This window comes from Stegostoma tigrinum, chromosome 25 (genome assembly GCF_030684315.1).
Source record: "Stegostoma tigrinum isolate sSteTig4 chromosome 25, sSteTig4.hap1, whole genome shotgun sequence".
In the NCBI taxonomy this organism is placed as follows: Eukaryota; Metazoa; Chordata; class Chondrichthyes; order Orectolobiformes; family Stegostomatidae; genus Stegostoma; species Stegostoma tigrinum.
In genome coordinates this window covers 3,196,336-3,218,573 of record NC_081378.1, presented here as the reverse complement: position 1 = coordinate 3,218,573, position 22,238 = coordinate 3,196,336, and the positions used below count along the sequence as shown (strand labels likewise).

Below are 22,238 nucleotides of genomic sequence, written 5' to 3'. Positions count from 1 at the left end.
TGGACACCTCTAGTGACAAGTAACAAACGGAATACTCACTCTGAGCCAACAGATGTCCGCTCCATGGATTTATAATACATAGCAGTGCAATTTAAGATATGGTACATCACATTCCATCATGCTCTGAGATGTATAGGCTCTTTTAAAATTAAAACTTACTTAGGATCTGGAAATTCTATGTCTGGTCACTTGTGATAAAATGTTTATCCTAAAATTAGTCAACTCTCTATTTATTTCCCTCCAAGAGGAAATGTCTTCTTATCAGTCATTGCTTCAGCACAATAGGAACATAAATTTTTGAAAAAGGTAAGGAAAATTTAGAAGGAAAATTGCTCATGCTACACAAAATGGCACAGGGAAAGATTTCACAAAGACAAGGAGATACTGAATTAACCTTCCCACTCTTGACACACCATAATTGAGTTAAGTATCTTGGAGGGAATGGGAGATAAGGTTTAGAGTTGTTGCCATTGACTGGGCCAGACAGGAAATTGGGGATGGGTTGGGGGGAATTTAAAGTGGTTGATTATATTATTAATCAGGAAAACAAGAAGCACAGTGCTCATATTCATGCACTGATCAAATAGGGGAAGTCTGTCAATCGAGGTTTATCATACCAGGAACTTGGTCCAGCATTAATATCGCTCCATCTCGGAGTACAAGAATGAGGACGTTTTGCTGCAATTGTACAGGGCTTGGGTGGAACCTCATGTCTTAAGCACTATGAGAAAACAAGTTGGAGTATAAAACCATAAGACATAGGAGTGGAAGTAAGGCTATTCGGCTCATCGAGTCTCTCCACCATTTAAATCATGACTGATGGGCACTTCAACTCCACTTCCCTGCACTCTCCCCATAGCCCTTGATTCCTTGTGAGATCAAGAACTTGTCGATCTCTGCCTTGAAGGCATCTAACGTCCTGATCAGTATGTGTCATTCTCAGGTTTAACTGGCATTTCCTTCTGGGTTTAGTCAACAACTGTATGATAATGGATTTCCACCGGGTTTCAATTATTTTTATGAGCTTTTCCATTTATATTCCTTTCCCTGAATGCATGTTTTCTGAAAGGAATATATAAAACCCATATCTGCATAAAGAAACACAAAGAAGCGTATCCAATGCAGTGCTCAATATCACAAAGTATCAGCGGTTGGAATGATGGAAATGAAAACAAGAAGAATTGTGGGCATTTCAGCTTTCAAAGGAGGGGTCAAGGGAAAATTTGAATAGAAGTATTAGGAGAAAATGAATAATTTAGGAAAGGCAAATCCAAAAATTTGCAGACCAATTCAGGACGAATGCATACATGCTCACATACTGGTTAATTCAATATCATTATAATTACACACTCTTCCACGAGACTTTTCCCTACCTGGTGAATGCTTTGTAATGATAAAACTGTATAAAATAAATCTTATTTTGTTATTATTCTCCATCTGATGGAGAATACTTTGTTCCAATCCACATCCAAAAATCTGCTCTGATAGCTCTGCCCAAATTATGACGGCTGTGACAAATTGCAGCACTGTGCTGTGGAATTTGACAACATTGTAAAACAATTAACAATATTCTAAACAAAATAACCCACAATGTTAATTTAAAAAGCCAATCACCTTTTTTCATAATGATAATAGATCTTTTAAAAGACTTCAGGGTCTGGATTCACATATTTACAAAATCTAGGCACTTCTTCCTCTTGCTTTGCCAAGTTTAGGTAAAATTGTTGCACTAGTTTTTGAAATATATTATTTAGTGATTAACATATAGACATTCATTAGCTCTGCCCAACTCCAGTCACACTGAGAGAAATGAGCCATTATTACAGTGTGTGGATGTTGAACTCGTGGTGTGGAGAGATAACTAAATTTGAACCTCGACATAACTGGATCTTGATAAGAGAGGTCTTTGTTTTTTTTGAAAGAGTCAAAGTCCAATTTTTTTCTAACTTCATATGCAACTGTACACATTCGAAGTGCATTTGTGACAATGTGTACATATAAAGATTATTATGGATAAAGTATATTTTTGAAAATTAAAAAAAAACTGGACCTTGACGCACCTGGATTAGGACACGCCTGGATCAGGACAGACTTGGATCAGGACAACCTGGGCAGCACAAATCTGAGGACGTTGCCTTTAAGCACCGCCCCTTTAAGGGTTGTTGACGTTGCGCAGTTTGCGTTTGGCCGACAGTTTGGGGACGGGAGCGGCGGCGGCGGTTGGAGCGGGGCCTGGGCCTGGTCAGTGAGACAGCGGGCTTGCCCGGCTTCGGGCTCGGGAGCAGGGGCCTGCCTCAAATCGAGCGGCGGGGGCCCGAGGCAGGAGCCTGGGTGTCAGTCAGAGCCGGTTATTGCGGGTTTAACAGGCCGCCATTTGCCAAGAGGGGCGGGAGGTGAGGGGCAACGGGTGGGGGAGGAGTATGAGGGTCAGCGAGGGGGTGTGGCGGGGATTGGACAGTGAGATGGTGGGGGTGGCAGAGAGGCGGTGGGGGTGGTCAGTGGGGGGGTGGCAGAGATGTGGTCGGGGTGGTCAGTGGGGGGGGGTGGCGGAGAGGTGGTGGGGGTGGTCAGTGGGGGGGGGTGGCGGAGAGGTGGTGGGGGTGGTCAGTGGGGGGGGGTGGCGGAGAGGTGGTGGGGGTGGTCAGTGGGGGGGTGGCAGAGATGTGGTCAGTGGGGGGGTGGCAGAGAGGTGGTCAGTGGGGGGGTGGCAGAGAGGTGGTGGAGGTGGTCAGTGGGGGGGTGGCAGAGAGGTGGTCAGTGGGGGGGTGGCAGAGAGGTGGTGGAGGTGGTCAGCGGGGGGGGTGGCAGAGAGGTGGTGGGGGTGGTCAGTGAGGGGGTGGCAGAGAGGTGGTTGGGGTGGTCAGTGGGGGGGTGGCAGAGAGGTGGTCAGTGGGGGGGTGGCAGAGAGGTGGTGGGGGTGGTCAGTGGGGGGGTGGCAGAGAGGTGGTCAGCGGGGGGGTGGCAGAGAGGCGGTGGGGGTGGTCAGCGGGGGAGGCGGCAGAGAGGCGGTGGGGGTGGTCAGCGGGGGAGGCGGCAGAGAGGCGGTGGGGGTGGTCAGCGGGGGAGGCGGCAGAGAGGCGGTGGGGGTGGTCAGCGGGGGAGGCGGCAGAGAGGTGGTGGAGGTGGTCAGTGGGGTGGTGGCAGAGATGTGGTCAGGGTGGTCAGTGGGGGGGTGGCAGAGAGGTGGTCAGGGTGGTCAGCGGGTGGGTTGGCAGAGAGGTGGTGGGGGTGGTCAGCGGGGGGGTGGCAGAGGTGGTGGGGGTGGTCAGAGAGGGCTGGGTGGCAGGTGGGTGGTGGGGTGGTCAGCGTGGGGGTGGCAGAGAGGTGGTCGTTGTGGTCAGCATGTTGGCGGGGTGTTGGCAGAGAGATGGTGGGTGTGGTCAGCGTGGTGGGGTGGTGTTGGCAGAGAGGTAGTGGCGTGGTGGGGGTGGTCAGCGTGGGGAGGTGTTGGCAGAGGTGGTGGGTGTGGTGAAGAGGTGGTGGGGGGGTGGTCAGAGAGGTAGGGGGGGTTGTCAGCGTTGGGGGGCATTGGCAGAGAGGTGGTGGGGGTGGTCAGCGTTGTGGGGTGTTGGCAGAGAGGTGGTGGGGGGTGGTCAGCGTTGGGGGGTGTTGGCAGAGAGGTGGTGGGGGGTGGTCAGCGTTGGGGGGTGTTGGCAGAGAGGTGGTGGGGGGTGGTCAGCGTTGGGGGGTGTTGGCAGAGAGGTGGTGGGGGGTGGTCAGCGTTGGGGGGTGTTGGCAGAGAGGTGGTGGGGGGTGGTCAGTGTTGGGGGTGTTGGCAGAGAGGCGGTGGGGGTGGTCAGCGGGCGAGGCGGCAGAGAGGCGGTGGGGGTGGTCAGCGGGCGAGGCGGCAGAGAGGCGGTGGGGGTGGTCAGCGGGCGAGGCGGCAGAGAGGCGGTGGGGGTGGTCAGCGGGCGAGGCGGCAGAGAGGCGGTGGGGGTGGTCAGCGGGCGAGGCGGCAGAGAGGCGGTGGGGGTGGTCAGCGGGCGAGGCGGCAGAGAGGCGGTGGGGGTGGTCAGCGGGCGAGGCGGCAGAGAGGCGGTGGGGGTGGTCAGCGGGCGAGGCGGCAGAGAGGCGGTGGGGGTGGTCAGCGGGCGAGGCGGCAGAGAGGCGGTGGGGGTGGTCAGCGGGCGAGGCGGCAGAGAGGCGGTGGGGGTGGTCAGCGGGGGAGGCGGCAGAGAGGCGGTGGGGGTGGTCAGCGGGGGGGGGGTTGGCAGAGAGGCGGGGGGTGGCAGGGAAGTGGTTGGGGTGGTCAGCGGGGGGGGGGTGGGGGTGTCACTGTGGATGGGGAGAGCTGGTGGCGGTCTCACTGGGGATGGGGGTGGTCAGCAAAGAGCGGGGAAGATGTGGTGAGGTTGTCACTGGGGATGGGGGTGGTCAGCAACGTGGGGGTGAGAGGTGGTGGTGGGGTTACTGTGGGAAGAGTTGGGGGAAGGTGGTTGAAAGATGGGGAAGGTGAGCAATGGGGGGGTGTGGAGAGAGGTGGCAGCAGGGGTGGTGGGGTGTGGGGGGTGAGTGGGGGTTGGAGAGAGACAGGGCAACTGTGGGGCAGAGGTGTGAGAGGGAATTGGGGAGAAGTGAGGCAGTGGGGTGAGGGGAGACACGGGATAGGGAAATGATGGGGGGGAGAGGTGGAGGGGTGGAAGTGATGGGGGATACGTGAGAGAGAGGGGATGGGGGAGGTGGGGTTGGTGTTGGGGGATTGATTCTGAGTCCTAACCATTGGCTAATCAAGTCAATCTGATGTTCTCTTTGTAACAAAGAGTACAGATTGTACTCAAGCAAAATCCACAATCACATTTTTATTATTGAATGTAATTCAGTGACAGGGTTACTCTTGCTGAACAGTCCTGAGTTTGCTAATAGCTTACTGAACAGCCCATTTAAAATAGGTAGAGACAACAAGCACTGCAGATGCTGGAATCCAAGGTGGACAGACAGGAGGCTAGAAGAGCACAGCAAGCCAGGGATTTGCCTCACAACTCCAGGGACCCAGGTTCAATTCCACCCTCAGGCGAGACTGTGGTGTTTGTATGTTCTCCCCATGTCTGCGTGGGTTTCCTCCGGGTACTCCGGTTTCTCTCTTAGTTCAAAGAAGTGCATGTTAGGTGGACTGGCCATAAAAAAACGCTCATAGTATTCAGGGATGCTCCAGGGGTCAGTGTGAACTTATTGGGCTGAAGTCAGAGATAATGGAAACTGCAGATGCTGGAGAATCCAAGATAACAAAGTGTGAAGCTGGATGAACACAGCAGGCCAAGCAGCATCTTCTTAGGAGCACAAAAGCTGACATTTCGGGCCTAGACCCTTCATCAGAGAGGGTGATGAAACGTCAGCTTTTGTGCTCCGAAGATGCTGTTTGTCCTGTTGTGTTCATCCAGCTTCACATTTTGATGGGCTGAAGTGCCTGTTTCCACACTGTAGGGATTCTATGATTATAAATTGAAATTCGGCCATTAGGAAACAATTAAGTAAAATAGCACTTCCTTTTCAATGAGAATTAACAATGCGTTGAAGTGTTTATTACTTTATTGTTTGCACAAAAGGCTTGCATTTATCTTGCGCTCAAAGACTGATTAGTTTTGTCACGAACCAAAATACAGTGAAAAGCTTTGTTTGAGTGGCACAGGCAGACCACAGCAAACAAAAGATGTACAGATCGAAAAGACTTAGAGGCATGCAGCTATGTTATTTGAGGCTAGAGTCCATTCAACAGCCTGATAATGGTTGTGAAAAAGCTGCTGCTAAACCTGCTCGTGCATGTATTCAGGCTTCTGTATCTTCTGCCTGATAGAAGTGGTTGTAGGAGATCATTACCAGGGTGCAATGGGTCTTTGATGATGGCTGCCTTTCTATGGTAGCGAACCTGTAAGTAGAGTCCGTGGATGGAAGCTTGGCTTCTGTGATGGTCAGGGTTGTGCACACTGTCGTCTATGGTTTTTTTCAGATCCTGGACAGAGCAGTTGCAATACAAGGCCGTTATACACTCAGACAGTATGCTTTCAGGTTCTTGTGAAGATTTGTAGCTTGGGTTGTGAATGAGGTTGTTGGCTTGCTCATCGAGCTGGCTGGTTATCGTACAGACATTTCTTTACCATGCCAGGTACCATCATTGGTACAGTCTCTGATGAAGCAATGTTGTTCTGTTCTGCTTGGTATTTATATGATCCGGTCTATTAAGTTGGGTTGTGCCATTTCTGGTTCTGTTCTGCATGGGTTTCATAGAACAGAATCATAGAATCCCTACGGTGTGGAAACAGGCCCTTCGGCCCAACAATTCCACGCTGATCCTTAGAACACCCAGACCCATCCCCCTATAAGCCTTCTAATCTACACATCCCTGAGCCACTACGGGTGACTTCGCATGGCCAATCCACCTAGCCTGCTCATCTTTGGATTGGGAGGAAACCAGAGCGCCTGGAGGAAACCCACACGGACACGGGGAGAATGTGCAAACTCCACACAGACAGTTGCCTGAGGGTGGAATTGAACCCGGGTCCCTGGCGCTGTGAGGCAACAGTGCTGTCTGCTGAGCCACCGTGCCGCTCATTCTGTTTGTATATGGGGTCTAATTTTATACGTATGTTGATTGCACTGTAGGTTGAAAACCAGGCCTCTGGGAATTCCCATGCACATCTGTGGTTGGCTTGAGCTAGAATGGTCATGTTGTCTCAGTTAAATTGATGGCCTTCATTGTCCAAGCGCACAGAGATAAGGGAAGTTTTGTCATGTTGTTTGCTGTTAGCTGGTGTTTACACGATGAACTTTCCCTCGTCTCCGTGCACTCGGAGAACCTCCTTTCTGTATTTTGACTTGTCGTTGCCAGATATCCGTCCTGCTATGGTGGTGTCGTCAGCGAACTTGTAGATAGCATTTGTTTGGAATTTGACAACACAGTTGAGGGTTTACAGGGAGTATAGTAGGGGGCTGAGAATGCATCCCTGGGGGCTCCTGTGTTGAGTGTTATTGTGGAGGAGGTGCTGTTACCTATCCTCACTGCAGCCTATAGGTCAGAAAGCTGAGTATTCTGTTGCAGAGCTTGGAGCCAAGACCAAGGTCTCTCAGTTTTGAGATTGTCTGGAGGGGATAATGGTGTTGAAGGCAGAGCTGTGGTCAACAAACAGGAGTCTGATGTAGGTGTCTTTGTTGTCCAGATGTTTTAGAGATGAGCGCAGGGCTAGGGGTAAAGCATCCTCTGTGGATCTGTTATGTTGGTCGGCAAACTGTAGGGGATCAAGGCAGTTTGGGAGACGAGTTGATGTGGGCCATGACCAGCTTCTTGAAGCACTTCATGATTATTGAAGTTGGAGTTATTGAGTGGTAGTCATTAAGGCATGCTGCATGTGTTTTCTTGGGTACGGGGATAATGGTGGTCTTCTTGAAGGATGAGGACTTCAGCTTGTAGAAAGGAGATGTTAAAGATGTCAGTGAATACTTCTGCCAGTTGGTCCGCACAGGAGCTGAGTGCTCGACAGGGGACACTGTCTGAGCCCATCGCTTTCCTTGGGTTGACTGCAGGAAGACGGATCCGACTTCTGAAGCGGTGGATAGAGGGAACTAATGTGTCTGGGGCTGTCAGAGCAGGTGTGGCCACGCTGGTGGTATTCTGCTCAAACCAAGCATAGAAAGCATTGAGTGCGTCAGGGAGGAATGTGTCATTGTCCACTATCTTACACTATTTCATTTTGTATCCCGTAATGTCATTTGGACCTTGCCATAGATGGCGGGAGTCTTGTCTATTGAGGCTGGGCCTCTAACTTGGTCTGGTACTGCCTCTTGGCCTTCCTGATGGCTTGGTTGAGGTCATAGCTGAACCTGCAAAAAAAAATCACCTTGCCTGTCTGGCTGCTTTTTGCTTCATTGTGCTGCCAGTGTTATATCTGATATCAGCCGTCCTTTACAATGTTTCGACTTCAGTCTTCTACTCATTCTGAAGCTAGATGGAAGCAGAGCAAGTCATGGCAATTTTGGAAGTACCATAATGAAATGAACGAATATAGGAGGTATGGTTAGTAAGTTGGCAGATGACACCAAAATTGGTCATGTACTGGACAGCGAGGAAGGTTACCCCAGAGTATTTCAGGGCCTCGATCTGTTGGGCCAGTGGGCTGAGGAATGGCAGGTGGAGTTTAATTTTAAATAAATGCGCATTTCAGTCGGGCAAATCAGGACAGGACTTATACGCTTAATGGTAGGGTCCTGGGAGCGTTGGCTATCAAAGAGACCTTTTGATGCAGGCTCATGGTTCCTTGAAAGAGGAGTTGCAGGTAGACAGTGTAGTGAAGTAGGCTTTTATTCACTTGCCTTTATTGGTCAGTGCATGGAGTATAGGAGTTGAGAGGTCATATTGCAATTGTACAGGACACTGGTTAGGCTTTTTTTGGAATACTGTGTGCAATTCTGGTCTCTCTGCAATGGGAAGGATATTGAGAAACTTGAAAAGGCTCAGAAAAGATTTACAAGGATGTTGCTGGGGTTGGCAGGTTTGAGCTGTAGGAAGGGGATGAATAGGCTGGGGTTATTTTTCCTGGAGCATTGGAAGACAAGGGATGACCTTCTAGAAGTTGATAAAATCATGAAGGGAATGGATAGCTTGAATAGTCAGGTTTATTCCCCAGGGTAGGGGAGTCCAAAACTAGAGGGCATAGGTTTAAGGTGGTAGAGGAAAGAAAAAGGGACATGAGGGGCAATTTTTTTTCACGCAGAACATGGTGCGTTTATGGAATGAGCTGCCAGAGGAAATGGTGGAGGCTGGTTCCATTACAACATCTACAGCATGAGTAAAAAGTGTTTAGAGCGATAAGGGCCAAATGCTAGCAAATGGATCTGGTCAACATGGACGAGTTGGACCAAAGGGTCTGTTTCCATGCTGTACGCCTCAATAACTGTCCCCAGTCTCTCAGAATGAGGCATCAGAGGCCTTCCACAATCGCAGGTGCGGCTGATGAAGGGTAATGGTGGCTCACTCTCAGCTGTAATTTCAGGGGACAATTTGTATAAATGTTTCAAGCATAAGAGAGTGTAAATGCAGTTGGTGTGTGCTCAAAATATAGTTCACCCAGTAAGTACAAGTCTGAGAGACCAGGAATCCCTGACCCCAACCGCTCTACGAAAGTTTAGAGAGCGAGTGTGTTTTAGAGTGGGCTGTTGTTTCTAGGTTGGAGCCCAGCAGCAGTCATTGCAAGGTCTTGTGGTCCTGACCCTTATTTTGGGAAGAGAGGGAAAAGTTTTTTTTTGGTGGGGGGGTGTTGGAAATTGTTTATTTGTTATTTTGGCAGTAAACATTTTGCTTGCTGCCGTTGTCCAATATTTTTCTTGCCTGTGTCCATTATTTATATAAAATTACAAAGAGCAATTAAAATGTTTCACTTACCACTGTTTTTATTTTCAGGCACTTGTTTTTGTTTCTCTTGTTGCCCCAAGTTCTCCCTCTTCTTTCTCTCGATGCTGCTCTTCTTGGTTATGATGCGAACAGTAAAGTGTATGTGGAGATTTCAACATTTGTGGAGTACTGGAGCACCACATCACAGTGCATTGCACTGTCATTGCACCAATGAAATATTAGATTTAAAAGTAGACAATTACCTGTGATCAGGGTCATAAAAGTTTTCAGTACAGTTGGTTCTACCATAATGCGTGTTCTGGCAACACAAACTGGCTGTAACGTGATTGAGGAATAGGATAGTGCTATTTCTAGAGCATGAACTTATGTTGGCTATAGCGTGATTCCATCAGTGTGTGGAGGAGGACATGTCGATATCACATGATCGTTTCACGGGCTTTATTGTGAAGTGCTTTCTGTAGGAGGTGCAGTACAACCTTCTCCCCCATAAAGACATCTTGACAATTATTCCCAAGGTAAATTGTTTACTTTTATTTCATTATTAGGTATGAATCAAACATTTGTTTTTTTTGTTGTCTACTCCAAACCCCACTTTTCCCATAAGCCTTGTTATTTCTATAGGCATGATTTTCTATGACACGATGTTGCACAGCAACTATCGTGTTATAGCAGAACTGACTGTCATTGAGGTTTTTGGAAAATATTTGTTAGGCCATAATCGCGCAAGTTATGTTAGTCACACTTGTATTATCTGACTTGAATGCTGATTTGTTGTAAACCAGTATCCTTGATTGAGATCTAGAAATGTCAGCTATGTGATACAGTTGTTAATATTAGTATTTAGGATTTCTAAGCACTTTACAAACTGAGGCGCTTAACTCTTCAAATCTATTTATGCATCTGTTAAGTTAAATGCATCAAATTTCTTTTTCAAGCTCACTTAGTTTGCTGAAAGTATTGAATGTTTCCCATATCAGAACACTGACAGTACATCAAAAAGTGCTTCACTGGTTGTGAAGAGCCTTTCTGTGTCTGGTGGCTGCTAAAAGTACCACATAAATGCCAGTAATTCTTTTGTATAATTTTTAACAATCGTGCAGTTGAGTGTCAGAATTCTGTTAAAAAAACATCTAGTTGTTAGGGAAGTTTCTTTTTATTTAATTGAAACTTGCAAATTTTTTAATTATAGATCTGAACATTTGAGTATTGCCAGAAAATTAGTGCACAGTGGTAAAACAAAGCAGTAGCTAATGCTATTGTATGTTGATATTCTTATGCAATCATAGCCCTTGATCATTTTATTGCAGCATCAAACAATAAATCTAGATCTTGCATTGTGCAAACTATGAAATTGGTTTGGCTCTTCTCTGTTTTGTTCATGTAGATTCAGCACAAATTGTATTTTTAATGGTAGGGCTTGTGTGTGTGTGTGTGTGTGTGTGTGTGTGTGTGTGTGTGTGTGTCATGCTGAGGTTGCTGCCAGTAAGGCAGGTAGCCCAAAACTAAGTCTGCGGATTTACATTCGTGAAACTAATAAGTCAATTTCCATTGATTTTGTTTTAGACCCCTAAGTTTAAAACAATGCTGTTCACAAACCAAAATCTACTCCATTATGTTCAATTGGAGCCTCAGCAATGCTTGCATATGAGTTCAGGTTTGAACAGTTGGTTACATTTTTTTGTGCATGTGATGCTGAATTGTAAACTTTGTATGTCTCAGATATTCAGCAGCAGTTAAACCTTGAACTGCAGAGATAAATGTTGCTACTTTGCTCCATCTCCCTGTAACCAGTGTGTGTGTATTTTATGGGCTTAAAGGGCAGCAGTAACTTGTTATTGATTGTGGGCATCATCAATTGTGTTGTATTTATGAGTTGGAAGATTTTGCAAAACTTTCTTTTTGATTAAAACTGAGCAGCCTTGACAGTCCCAATCATCCCATACTATCTCAATCTTAAAGGATGTTAAGTGCACAGCCCCCACATCATAGCATCTGCTGTTAAGGGTATGATTACAGTACTGGTTTTGTGTAAGGGTCATGTATCACAGATCAGGTGTTGAGGTCTGAATTGACTGTGTAGTGTGACGTCTCTTTGAAAGGCTGCCTCACCGTCTTGAGTGAGTGACTGTCAACGCGGCCCTAAGTGATTCCAATCTTGCAAAGTTAGACTGAGGAGAGTTGCAAGAATGCTCGAGTACATTTGTGATATTTGTTCAGACTTATGAAACTTTGTGGGACTGGGGTGCAGGAGGAAGTGGTAAATTTGAAAAGTAATGCAAACAAGTTGGCAAAAGCTATTGAAGAATTAAGGAGCAGAAAGATGTCTTAAAAGAAACTTGTCCTCCAACTTCAATTTAGATATTCGCTTTGCAAACTTAACATTCCAAGTAGTAACCATCCAGCTTTGGTGAACTCGACCATTCAACTCTCTGGGAGAGTATTTTTGTAACTTGCCCTGTACCCTGTTTAAGTCAAGCTAGAAGTTGCTCTGTAAATGGCTTACCGCAGGTCTCAGGCAGAGATCTTGGTCATAAAAGATTGATTGCATTGCTTCTAGTGTCACTGTGTTGCTTATCTTCATATACCAAAGGAAGCATGTTAGAAAGGAAAAAAATCTTTAAACCCAGCTGAATAATCTAATTTCTTCTTTAATAGTCTATTTTGTTTTTCTTCTATTTATTATGTACAGTATTAAGGAAATGGACAACGTACTATTGGCAGTAACAATTCATTATTGTTGAAGTGTACAATTGTAATGTCACTGTTTGACTTTATTTACCCAGCCTTTTGCTTTAACTGCGTGCTGTAAGTAAATTAATTTTAAGGTTATGAAGTAATACTGCTGATTTTATCTTTTTTTAAACTTGCAGAGTTTATTTTCCTTTGGTTGAAGATTGTCATTGGATGGAGTTTTTCTGGGTTCTGGGATTCTTACAATAAATTCACATGTCATGTAGTGTTTCTGGTGAGCATTTAGTGTGGAGACAAAAGAATTGTAAGCTGGACCAATCTGTAACCAAAAGACCTTTGTTAATCAGGTTTCTGGGAGGAAGTCCAATTAATTGTATTACAATTAATTGTAACCTGCTAAGCACGGAGGGCATTCTGCATGCCCTAGAGGCGATTGTATGTATTAAAAATGTGTTGGATTGCTTTGGCTATGTATGCTTTTCATGCATGTTATACCTGGAGCTACGGATAGTGATGGTACAGGCTCCATTATCTTTCCATTGCTCAGGTGACCAGGAACCTGGCCTTATTTTTTATGTTGCTGCTTGCCATTGGCATGTTTTGGAAGGATTCATAAGTTGGGAAATCAATCTATTTGACCATGTTGTTAATACACTTTCCTTTGGCATCAGTTCCTGGAGCTGAACTTGAAGTTATAACTTCTTGGTGAGGCAGGGATGCTACCAGTTGTGTCACAAGCTTCCCAAAGGAGATCCTAGTGAACAATAAGTCACAGATATCTAGCTGATATCTGTGATCTTTAAGACGATTCTTTGAGTCATTGTGCCATGTGTTCAAGGCCATGCAATGTAATTGAAAAATAATGAGCTACATTTGTTCTGAGGGATGCAGGTGATAAGCTCTGGCCTAGCGCAACATATTGAGTCTTCAGCAATTGGGCTTACATTGCTCTTTGGTTTTAGGAGCGAGGGAACAAAGGCACAGGAGTAAGCCATTCTGTCCATCAAGCCTCCCCCGCTATTTGATATGATCATGGCTGATCAAACACCCCAGTGTCTTTGCTCGTCTCATACCCAAACCTTGTATCCCACTCATTATCAGAAATCTATCAGTCTCTCCCTTAAACACATTCTGATTGATAGAGCTGTCACAGTTCTCTGTGATAAAGAATTCTAAAGGTTTATGACCATCTTTGTGGCCAAATTCTACTTCCACTCCATTTACAAGTTTGCTGACAATGTTACAGTTAAAGGTTGAATCTCAAACAATGACAAGATAGAGTACAGGAAAGAGGTGGAGTGTTTAGCAGCGTGGTTTGAGGACAATGTCTTTCCTGAGGTGAGACCAAAACTGCACACAGCACACCAAGTGAGGTCTAACCAAGCTTCTATGCAATTGAAGCAAAACTTCACAATTCCTGTACTCGTATCCTCTTGCAATAAAGGCTAACTTTCCACTAGCCTTCCAAATAAGTTACTGCATTTATATGTTAGTCTTAAGTGAATTATCAACCAGGACTGTCGGGTCCTTTTGTACATCTATTCAATCTAACCTCTTGTCATTTAAGAAATATTTGCACATCTGTTTCTATGGATAACCATACATTTTTCCACATTAAATTCTACCTGCCATGCTTTTGTCCATTTGCTAAGCCAATCCAAATCTTCCTTAAGTCACTTTATATCTTGCTCACAACTCAAGTCCACTGAGCTTTGTATCATCACAGATTTGAAAATACTACATTTGGTTCCCATCTCTAAATTGTTGATATAATTTTTGAGCAGCTGGGCCCCATGTATTGATCCTTGCAGCATCTACTGGTCACAGCCTATCATTGCAAGAATCACTTGTTTATTCTTACTGCTTTCTGTCTGCTAACTAATCATTAGTTCATGCCAGTATATTACCTTCTATTTCACATACTTTAACGTTTTTACCGCCTGTAGGGGACTTTATCAATTTTCTTCAGAAAATCTAGGTACTGCATTCAATGACTGCCCTTTATCAGCTTTGTTACTAAAAGCTTCCAAAAAACTTCATTAAACGTGATTTCCCACGTGCCAAGCATGTTGATGCTCACTCTGACCATGATCAATTATTGCTAATGTCTCTATATCCCATTCTTAAATGGATTCTAACACTTCCTTCCTTACTCATGTAAGGCCATCAGCTCTATAAGTTTGCTATTTTCTCTGTTGCTGTTGGAAATAGTAGGATGGAGGTGCCATTTGCTACTTTTCAATCCTCAGGAATCTTTCCAGAATCTATGGGCACTTAGAAGATAATCACCAATGCATCAACTACCTCTGTAAACACCTACTTTAATGCTCTAAAATGTAGACTGTCAGGTCCTGAGAATTTAATAACTTTCAACCCTGTTAGTTTTTGCAGTACAGTCTTACAAATGCTAGTTTCCTTTAACTCCTTCTCCCAAGCCACTTGGATCTGTGCTTTTGGGAGATTTCTAGTATCTTCCTTAATGAAAACAGACGAAGTAATCAGTTAACTTCTCTGCCATTTTGTTGTTTCCCCGTTATACAGTTTCCTGATTCTGCCTTTAACAGGCCCACATTGTGTGAAGTGCTTCCTTTTCTGTACTTAACTGAAGTTTTTACAGTTCACTTTTATTTATCATGAGGTTGCATTCATGTTCTACTCTTGCTTAACAGTTTCTTAGTCCTGCTTTGTGTTCTATAAAACTGAAATTACTATTTCTGGCAAATTTAAAGGCTTTTTTTTAAAACCCTTGGCAATCCTGAATTTTTGTAAGGTTAGTAGTATAAGAGAGTTTTAAGAGAATGTGATAGATCTCAACACTTTTATCATGAATATACAGCTGAACCTTGACTCCTGTGGATGAATAAATGAGAACCTGATGTGTTGAGGTCGAGTTGATCAGATTGTACATGATCCTTCATCTTTTTTGGTGTTGCTGTTCCATATTAGAATGTTGTTTTTAAGAGGCATTTTCATTGTGTGTTCCAGATATTTCTGGAAGTTTTGGCACTTTTAAATAGAGTAGAAGTAAGCAATTGGGCCCATCAAGTTGTGCTGCCATTCAGTGAGGTCATGGGTTGATCTGATAGTCATCAACTCGACTGTCCTGTCTGTGCCCCATACTGATTTTTAAAATGTCTGTCATTCTTTAATAAACTTACTGACCCTGCCTTTACAGCTCTCTGTGGTAAAGAATTCCACAGATTTACTACCCTCTGGGAGGAGAAATTCCTCCTAATTTCTGTCCAAACAGGGTTATAACTTACTCTGAGGTTATGCCTCAACTCCCCCACAAGGGGACACAACCTCAGCATCTACCCGGTGAAGCTTCCTAACCTCTTGTCATTTGTATCATCACAGATTTGAAAATACTACATTTGGTTCCCATCTCTAAATTGTTGATATAATTTTTGAGCAGCTGGGTCATTATTGCTAATGTCTCTATATCCCATTCTTAAATGGATTCTAACACTTCCTTCCTTACTCATGTAAGGCCATCAGCTCTATAAGTTTGCTATTTTCTCTGTTGCTGTTGGAAATAGTAGGATGGAGGTGCCATTTGCTACTTTTCAATCCTCAGGAATCTTTCCAGAATCTATGGGCACTTAGAAGATAATCACCAATGCATCAACTAAGCATCTTGTATATTTCAATAAAATCATGCCAGGTTCTTTTAAATTTCAACAAGTACAGACCCAAACTACTCAACCTATCCTCATAAGTTCCTTTCACACCACCATCATATGTTTTTGTTTTTCTACTTTTTAGTCAGAAAGACTAATGTTTAACTTTTTAAACTTTGTTTTCTTTATTTTTCTGCTTTGTATCAAAATTCTGTTTTCAGGTGCCTTTGTACCTGAGATGGCGCCATAAGTGGTGACTTCTAAACTTTTCACTGTACTTGTATGAGTAAATCTAATTCAATTCAATTGAATCCAAGTTATTAAATATATTGCAAATAATTGCGACTTCAGCACTTACCCCTGTGACATTACAGGTTTCCATCTTTAACTCCTCTCCCTTATTCTGACTCTGTTTTCTTTTGGCATTTCTCTCTCCATGCTAATGTAATATCCCTAACACCAAGGCGGGGGGGGGGGGAGTGTTTTAATAGTGGCCTAACGTATGTTATTTATCAAACACCTTGTGGAAATCAAAATCTATTACATTGACATCCTGCTTGTTAATTCAAAATAAAATCTAAAATTTGAGCATGATTTGTCATTCATGAAGCCATGTTGATTATGTTTGATTACGTTATGAATTTCTAAATATTCTGTTTTCTCCGTTATACTATACTCTACTGTTTTTGACATATGTTAAGCTAAATGGTCTATAGTTACCTGTTTCTGTTTTTGTGTCCTTTCTGTATTTGAAGTCTTCCACCATGAAGACTATGCAAAATATTTATTCAACTGCTCTGCGATTTTTTGATTCCACATTATTATTTCCCTAGCCTCACTTTGTAAGGAGTCTTTTTCATTTTGGTCTCTTTCTTTTTACATATTTAAAGGAGCTCTTGATGTCCATTCTGTTAATACTTGTTTATTTTCTCCCTTTTGTTTTAGTTTTTAAAACTCTCAATCCTGTTGCTTACCACTTGTCTTTACATTGTCTTTTCTTTCAATTTGATATGGTCCTTAACATCTCTGGGTTGTTCTTAGTTTGTTTATTCCATTCCGAGAATCCTCCTTTCTCATTGGGATATATCCACGTGATATTCCATTCTTGTTACCCACTCACGATCTCTCTGCCATCTCTTTGCATCTTTCCTCTATCCTCCCCTAACTTCCACACAGCTATGCACCATTAGGAAATCTAACTGCGTATGTATTGAAGTCATTTAATGTAGATAGGTTAAAAAGCTAAGGCCCCAGCATTGATCCAAGCAGCATTCCATTATTGTGATCAGAGATAATGGGACCTGCAGATGCTGGAGAATCCGAGATAACAAAGTGCGAAGCTTGATGAACACAGCAGGCCAAGCAGCATCTTAGGAGCACAAAAGCTGATGTTTCGGGCCTAAACCTGTGAACCTAAGATGCTGCTTGGCCTGCTGTGTTCATCCTGCTTCATACTTTGTTATCTAGCACTCCATTATTCACTGCTTGCTGTCTCATACAGCTTAGGACATTGGGAAGGTTTAGTTAATAAGAAACAGTCAGATGAATTGAGCTGGTCTGTTGTGCACCTCTTTAAATAAAAGTAATGAAATAGCCTGTGTTTCTTTTTGGCAGTAATAATATGAAACTTTGTCGTCGTTCTCATCTCTCTGAAACTGCAGCTACTTCTGGAGTCCACATACGTATAATTAAATATGGACATCTAGAAACTGCTTTCAGAGAGTGTACTTCAGCAAAGGATGGACTACTGAAGTCCCTGTAGATGTAATCAGGTAGAAATCAGCGAATTGATTTGAACATGCACTTTTATGCTTTAGTGTCATAGTGAAAAGCCTGACGTTATAGCTTGTTGAATGTGGTGTAACTGGATTTTTAGTAGTGCTAAACTTGATACTTGCTGCCAAACAAATTGTGATAAGGCCATAAGACATAGGAGTGGAAGTAAGGCCATTTGGCCCATCGAGTCCACTCTGCCATTTAAATCATGGCTGATTGGCATTTCAACTCCACTTCCCTGCACTCTCCCCGTAGCCCTTGATTCCTTGTGAAATCAAGAATTTGTCGATCTCTGCCTTGAAGGCATGTAACGTCCTATTTTTCTGAAGAAGGTTCTAGGCCCGAAACATCAGCCTTCCTGCTCCTCTGATGCTTCTTGGCCTGCTGTGTTCATGCAGCTCTACACCTTGTCATCTGTGATCTTTATAAGTAATTTTTTTCAGAAATTTGTGGAATGTTAAATTATAAAGTTTGATGTTTTTAATATTTTAAAAAGTTTACTGTATATTAAGTTCTAACAATCCAGCGTGTATATCCCAATCTTTAATTTGTTTTGCCTAAATTACATTTAAATATTAGAAAGTGATGTTAGTCAGTGATTTTAATTTCCTGAAATAAAAACAAAATGCAGGAAGTAAAGAGAAAGCAAGAGTCAGTATTACAGGTTGTGATCTTTCACCAGAACTGCTTTTTACTTCCTTGTTCTCCATCTGTGAGAATGTTTCAGTGTGATAAGCTGCTTGATGACATTGCTGCTGTTCAAAACCGAAGTTGGTTTTGACTTGATGCCAGGATCAAAATAAAATTGGGAAAGAAGGATTAATTGCGACAGATTATTAATCCTTGTGGGCAATTTTCTTCAAGGTCAGGGGTAAGTAACATTGCTTATGCTGCCCCCAAAACCATGCATTGCATTGAAAGGCCAATCTTTAATTTGAAGTTTTCCTTTGAAGGAAACCCTGTACAGGAAGTATAATTTGATTCCCAGAATTTTGATTTAGGTAATATGAATCTTGTGTGTGCAAAATTAGCCTTTTAAATGAGGAAATGGCACGTGGAGGTGAGTCACTTCGATCAAGCGAAGAATGCATGTCTGCGATATCTTACAGCAGTCTTTGCTTTCTAAAGTTGGACTCTGGAACGTTTAGGTCCTGAGAGAGGCCATTTGTGCATGTCAGATCATTAGACTGTTGGTTATTTCTACTTGCGTTGAACAGGTCAGCAGCTGTATACTGTATTTTAACCGAACGTTACTGCAGTAATATCACTCTTTGGCTTTTAACAGTTCATGCCACCTTCGGAGAGACTATGGTGTGAGGAGTGTGTCAATGTTTGTAGACGGTCCTTGATGTGGAATTTACTGTCCTTTGCTACAGTAAAGTAATGGACTTCAGAGTAAAGTATCTTGCTTTGAAATGGGAAGTTGGGGAGTAAAATTAACACTTTGTTTTCTCCCAGCTTGCTATTTATACCTATCTCTGTATATCATATTGAGGAAATCAAATTTTGCACTATATCAAGCAAAGATGTGCTGACTATTTATGAATTTAGTAATTGTACGGAGAAGCTATTCACTATCTTGATGCAATGTTCTGTATATAGAGATTGATCGTTTCACAATACCCTTTCAACCAATTGCAATGCGCACGGACTCTTTTACAGTTTTAAGACTGAAAAGTGCTTAAAATGCTCAGCAGGTCAGAGAGCAGCGCAGTTATCAGTTCATGACAAAAATCCATTGAGACAAATTGTTAGCTCTTGTTTTTTTCTCTCTCCATAGAAGTTGCCAAACATGTTCAGTGTTTCTTCCCCTTTCTGATTTATAAGTTTTCAGCATTTGAAATATCACTTGCTGTAAGTTGATTTGCTTCAATAAAATTTATAAAACTCTGAACAATGACTCTATTATATAGCTGGTAATTTTGGAATGGGCTTCATTATAGAAAATTAGATATTGAAGTTTATTTACCTGCTGTTGCCATTATTGAGTAAATGTCTGCGTAGTGTTAAGTATATCTGAAGAGCTTGATAGGTTAATGTAATTAAAATTAAGTTACATAAAAAATGTTGTCTAAGCTGTGGCATGTGTTATTGGGAGACAGTGGGTTTGTACAAAGGAAAGTATTCATCCTGTCACAAGGCAAAGCAAATCAAAAGAGCTGTAGGGGCACAAGTTCATAATGATTCACTCACTTCTTTGTTTATTTCAGAATCACTCACCATGAAAAACAAGTGGAAGTAGCCAGCAGCTGAAATGCGATCCGTTAGATATCTCCATGTGTGAATATATTTTCCACAATGTACTCAGGATAACCTCCTTATAAGAGAGCACAAGCAAGATTTTAGTCTGCATGAAAGTGCACCATTTAAATTACCATGGATGAGTACACCACAAGAACTTATGGGACTAGTGTGCAAGACAACAGACCCTTGTTTGGAGAGACATCAGCAAGGGTAAGGGCATAGGGCAGACAATAATTCACTGTGATCTCCTGATTTTAGAGATTCAAAGAACAGCCTAAAGCTGGATTTGGGTATACAAGTATTATTGTTTAAAATTTGCTGCTCCGCTGTAGCCCAAAGTAATATGAATTTTTTTCCTTGTTTCGTATCTGTCTTAAAAGTTTGGTTTATATTGTTTTGAGTAATAATGAATTGTGACTGGTGAAAATCCACCAGATATCTGGAGTAATTATTCATCTTGCAGGTATATCAGTGATAATTAATATAAAGGTTATTTTGACTGCAGTTTGTGAAGAATAGAACAGTAATTTAATGTGATATATGGTGTACATTTTGAATCACAATTCTGTGCAGCAACATTTTAGTTTTTGTTTAGATTTGAAAGCTTCAATTAATTCATGAAATTATCGAGGGAGTACCCATTCATTTTAAGTGAATTGAATTGTAAACTGTGTACATTCAAAGCACCTTAATTTGTAGTGTGTCTCTAGCTTGTAGGAAAGTTAGCAAGGAAAGGGCAAACTTACTGTTAAATATTAGTTGTAAACTTTCTTTAAATCAATTTAGAAAGATACTTGTATTTGGGACTTTAGTTTTTATGGAGCAAGTTTGAATTATTTTTATTTAGGTGGCATGGTGGCTCAGTGGTTAGCACTGCTGTGTTATAGCCCCAGGGATCCAGGTGCAATTCCACCCTCAGGCGACTGTCCTCTGTGGAGTTTGCACATTCTCCTTGCGTCTGTGTGAGTTTCCTCTGGGTGCTCCAGTTTCCTCCCACAGTCCAAAGATTTATAGATTTGGTGGATTGGCCATGCTAAATTGCCCATAGTGCCCAGGGATGTGCAGGCTTGGGTGATTAACCATGGGAAGTGCAGGGTTACAGAGATAGGGTAGTGTGGTGGTACTGGGTGGGATGCTGTTCAGAGGGTTGGCATGGACTTGATGGGCTGAATGGCCTGCTTCCACATTGCCGGGGTTTTATAATTCTATTGTTTTTCTTGTCTTTTTCCTGATCTAATGTTCTAAACTTTTAATCTTTACCGTTTAAAATTTGATACAGAGGGAACAAGAAATAATAAGGAAACAGAAGAATCCCAGAAAGTTAGAATAGAATAGTTTGAAAACTTAAAAATTAGCAATTATAGTACTTCATATTTTTCTTAATGATCAACTTTGGTTTCAATGGGAAATGTGAACAAAAAGTAGTGGAATTATATTTGCAACTTAATAGAGCTTGTAGCAGCAGACTTGTTTTCTGTTATCTGTTTGTTTTTCCTTTAATTCCCATTTGGCTGCTGCGATCTTTCTTTCTTGTTGCACTTTTGAATAAATATAGATTATAAAGATTATAGAATAAATATAGATTGCCCATTATATATGTTGGGGAGGTGCTCTGTCTGTTTTCTGAAATGTTCAAGATTTGAAAACCCTTTTCGTTGATCCCAAATTTAAACTTCGTTTGGCTGTTTTCTATGAGTGTGCTTTTTTTTGGCTCTAGTTATATCTATTGTGCTCAACATTCTCTGTGGTTAGCTCTGTGCCTTCTAAACCTGCTAACTGGTGTTTTGCTGTTGGTTTTTCTTGTTTAACTTTGACTATTGAGTGACTATTACTACCACTTTCCCTCCTAAATTTTCATGTTAGTTAAGTTCCATTCATTATGTATGCACAATTTTCTAAACATCACATCTGAAGCATCACTTTATAAATATGTCCCTCTGAGACAGGCAAGAAGGGGTAAGATTAAGGAACCTTGGATGACGAGAGCGGTGGAGCTTCTAGTGAAAAGGAAGAAGGTAGCTTACATAAGGTGGAGGAAGCTAGGGTCAAGTTCAGCTAGAGAGGATTACATGCAGGCAAGGAAGGAGCTCAAAAATGGTCTGAGGAGAGCCAGGAGGGGGCACGAGAAAGGCTTGGCAGAAGGAATCCGGGAAAACACAAAGGTATTTTACACTTACGTGAGGAATAAGAGAATGGTCAAAGAAAGAGTAGGGCCGATCAGGGATAGCATAGGGAACTTGTGTGTGGAGCCTGAGGAGGTAGGGGAAGCCCTAAATGAGTTTTTTGCTTCTGTCTTTACGAAAGAAACCAACTTTGTAGTGAATGAAACCTTTGAAGAACAGGTGTGCATGCTGGAATGGATAGAGATAGACGAAGCTGATGTGCTGAAAATTTTGTCAAACATTAAGATTGACAAGTCGCCAGGCCTGGATCAGATTTGTCCTCGGCTGCTTTGGGAAGCGAGAAATGCAATTGCTTCGCCACTTGCGAAGATCTTTGCATCCTCGCTCTCCACTGGAGTCGTACCTGAGGACTGGAGAGAGGCAAATGTAATTCCTCTCTTCAAG

At 42.9% G+C, this 22,238-nt stretch overlaps 1 protein-coding gene across 4 annotated transcripts in view; it reads left to right on the top strand.

The window, feature by feature from the left end:
- Positions 1–2,139: 2,139 nt before the first annotated feature.
- The window catches only part of tmem243b (transmembrane protein 243, mitochondrial b), a 30,342-nt gene continuing 10,243 nt past the window's right edge, over positions 2,140–22,238 (top strand). Inside the window, exons 1-2 of one of the 4 annotated variants that reach the window (XM_048553961.2) lie at positions 2,140–2,241; positions 19,638–19,881. In XM_048553961.2, the coding sequence (XP_048409918.1) occupies positions 19,804–19,881 (78 nt within the window). In that variant the 5' untranslated portion in view covers positions 2,140–2,241; positions 19,638–19,803. Of the gene's footprint in view, positions 2,242–2,302; positions 2,394–18,113; positions 18,299–18,557; positions 18,645–19,637; positions 19,882–22,238 lie in introns of those variants that run through there. The other 3 variants (XM_048553963.2, XM_048553962.2, XM_048553965.2) reach the window with 3 other exon arrangements.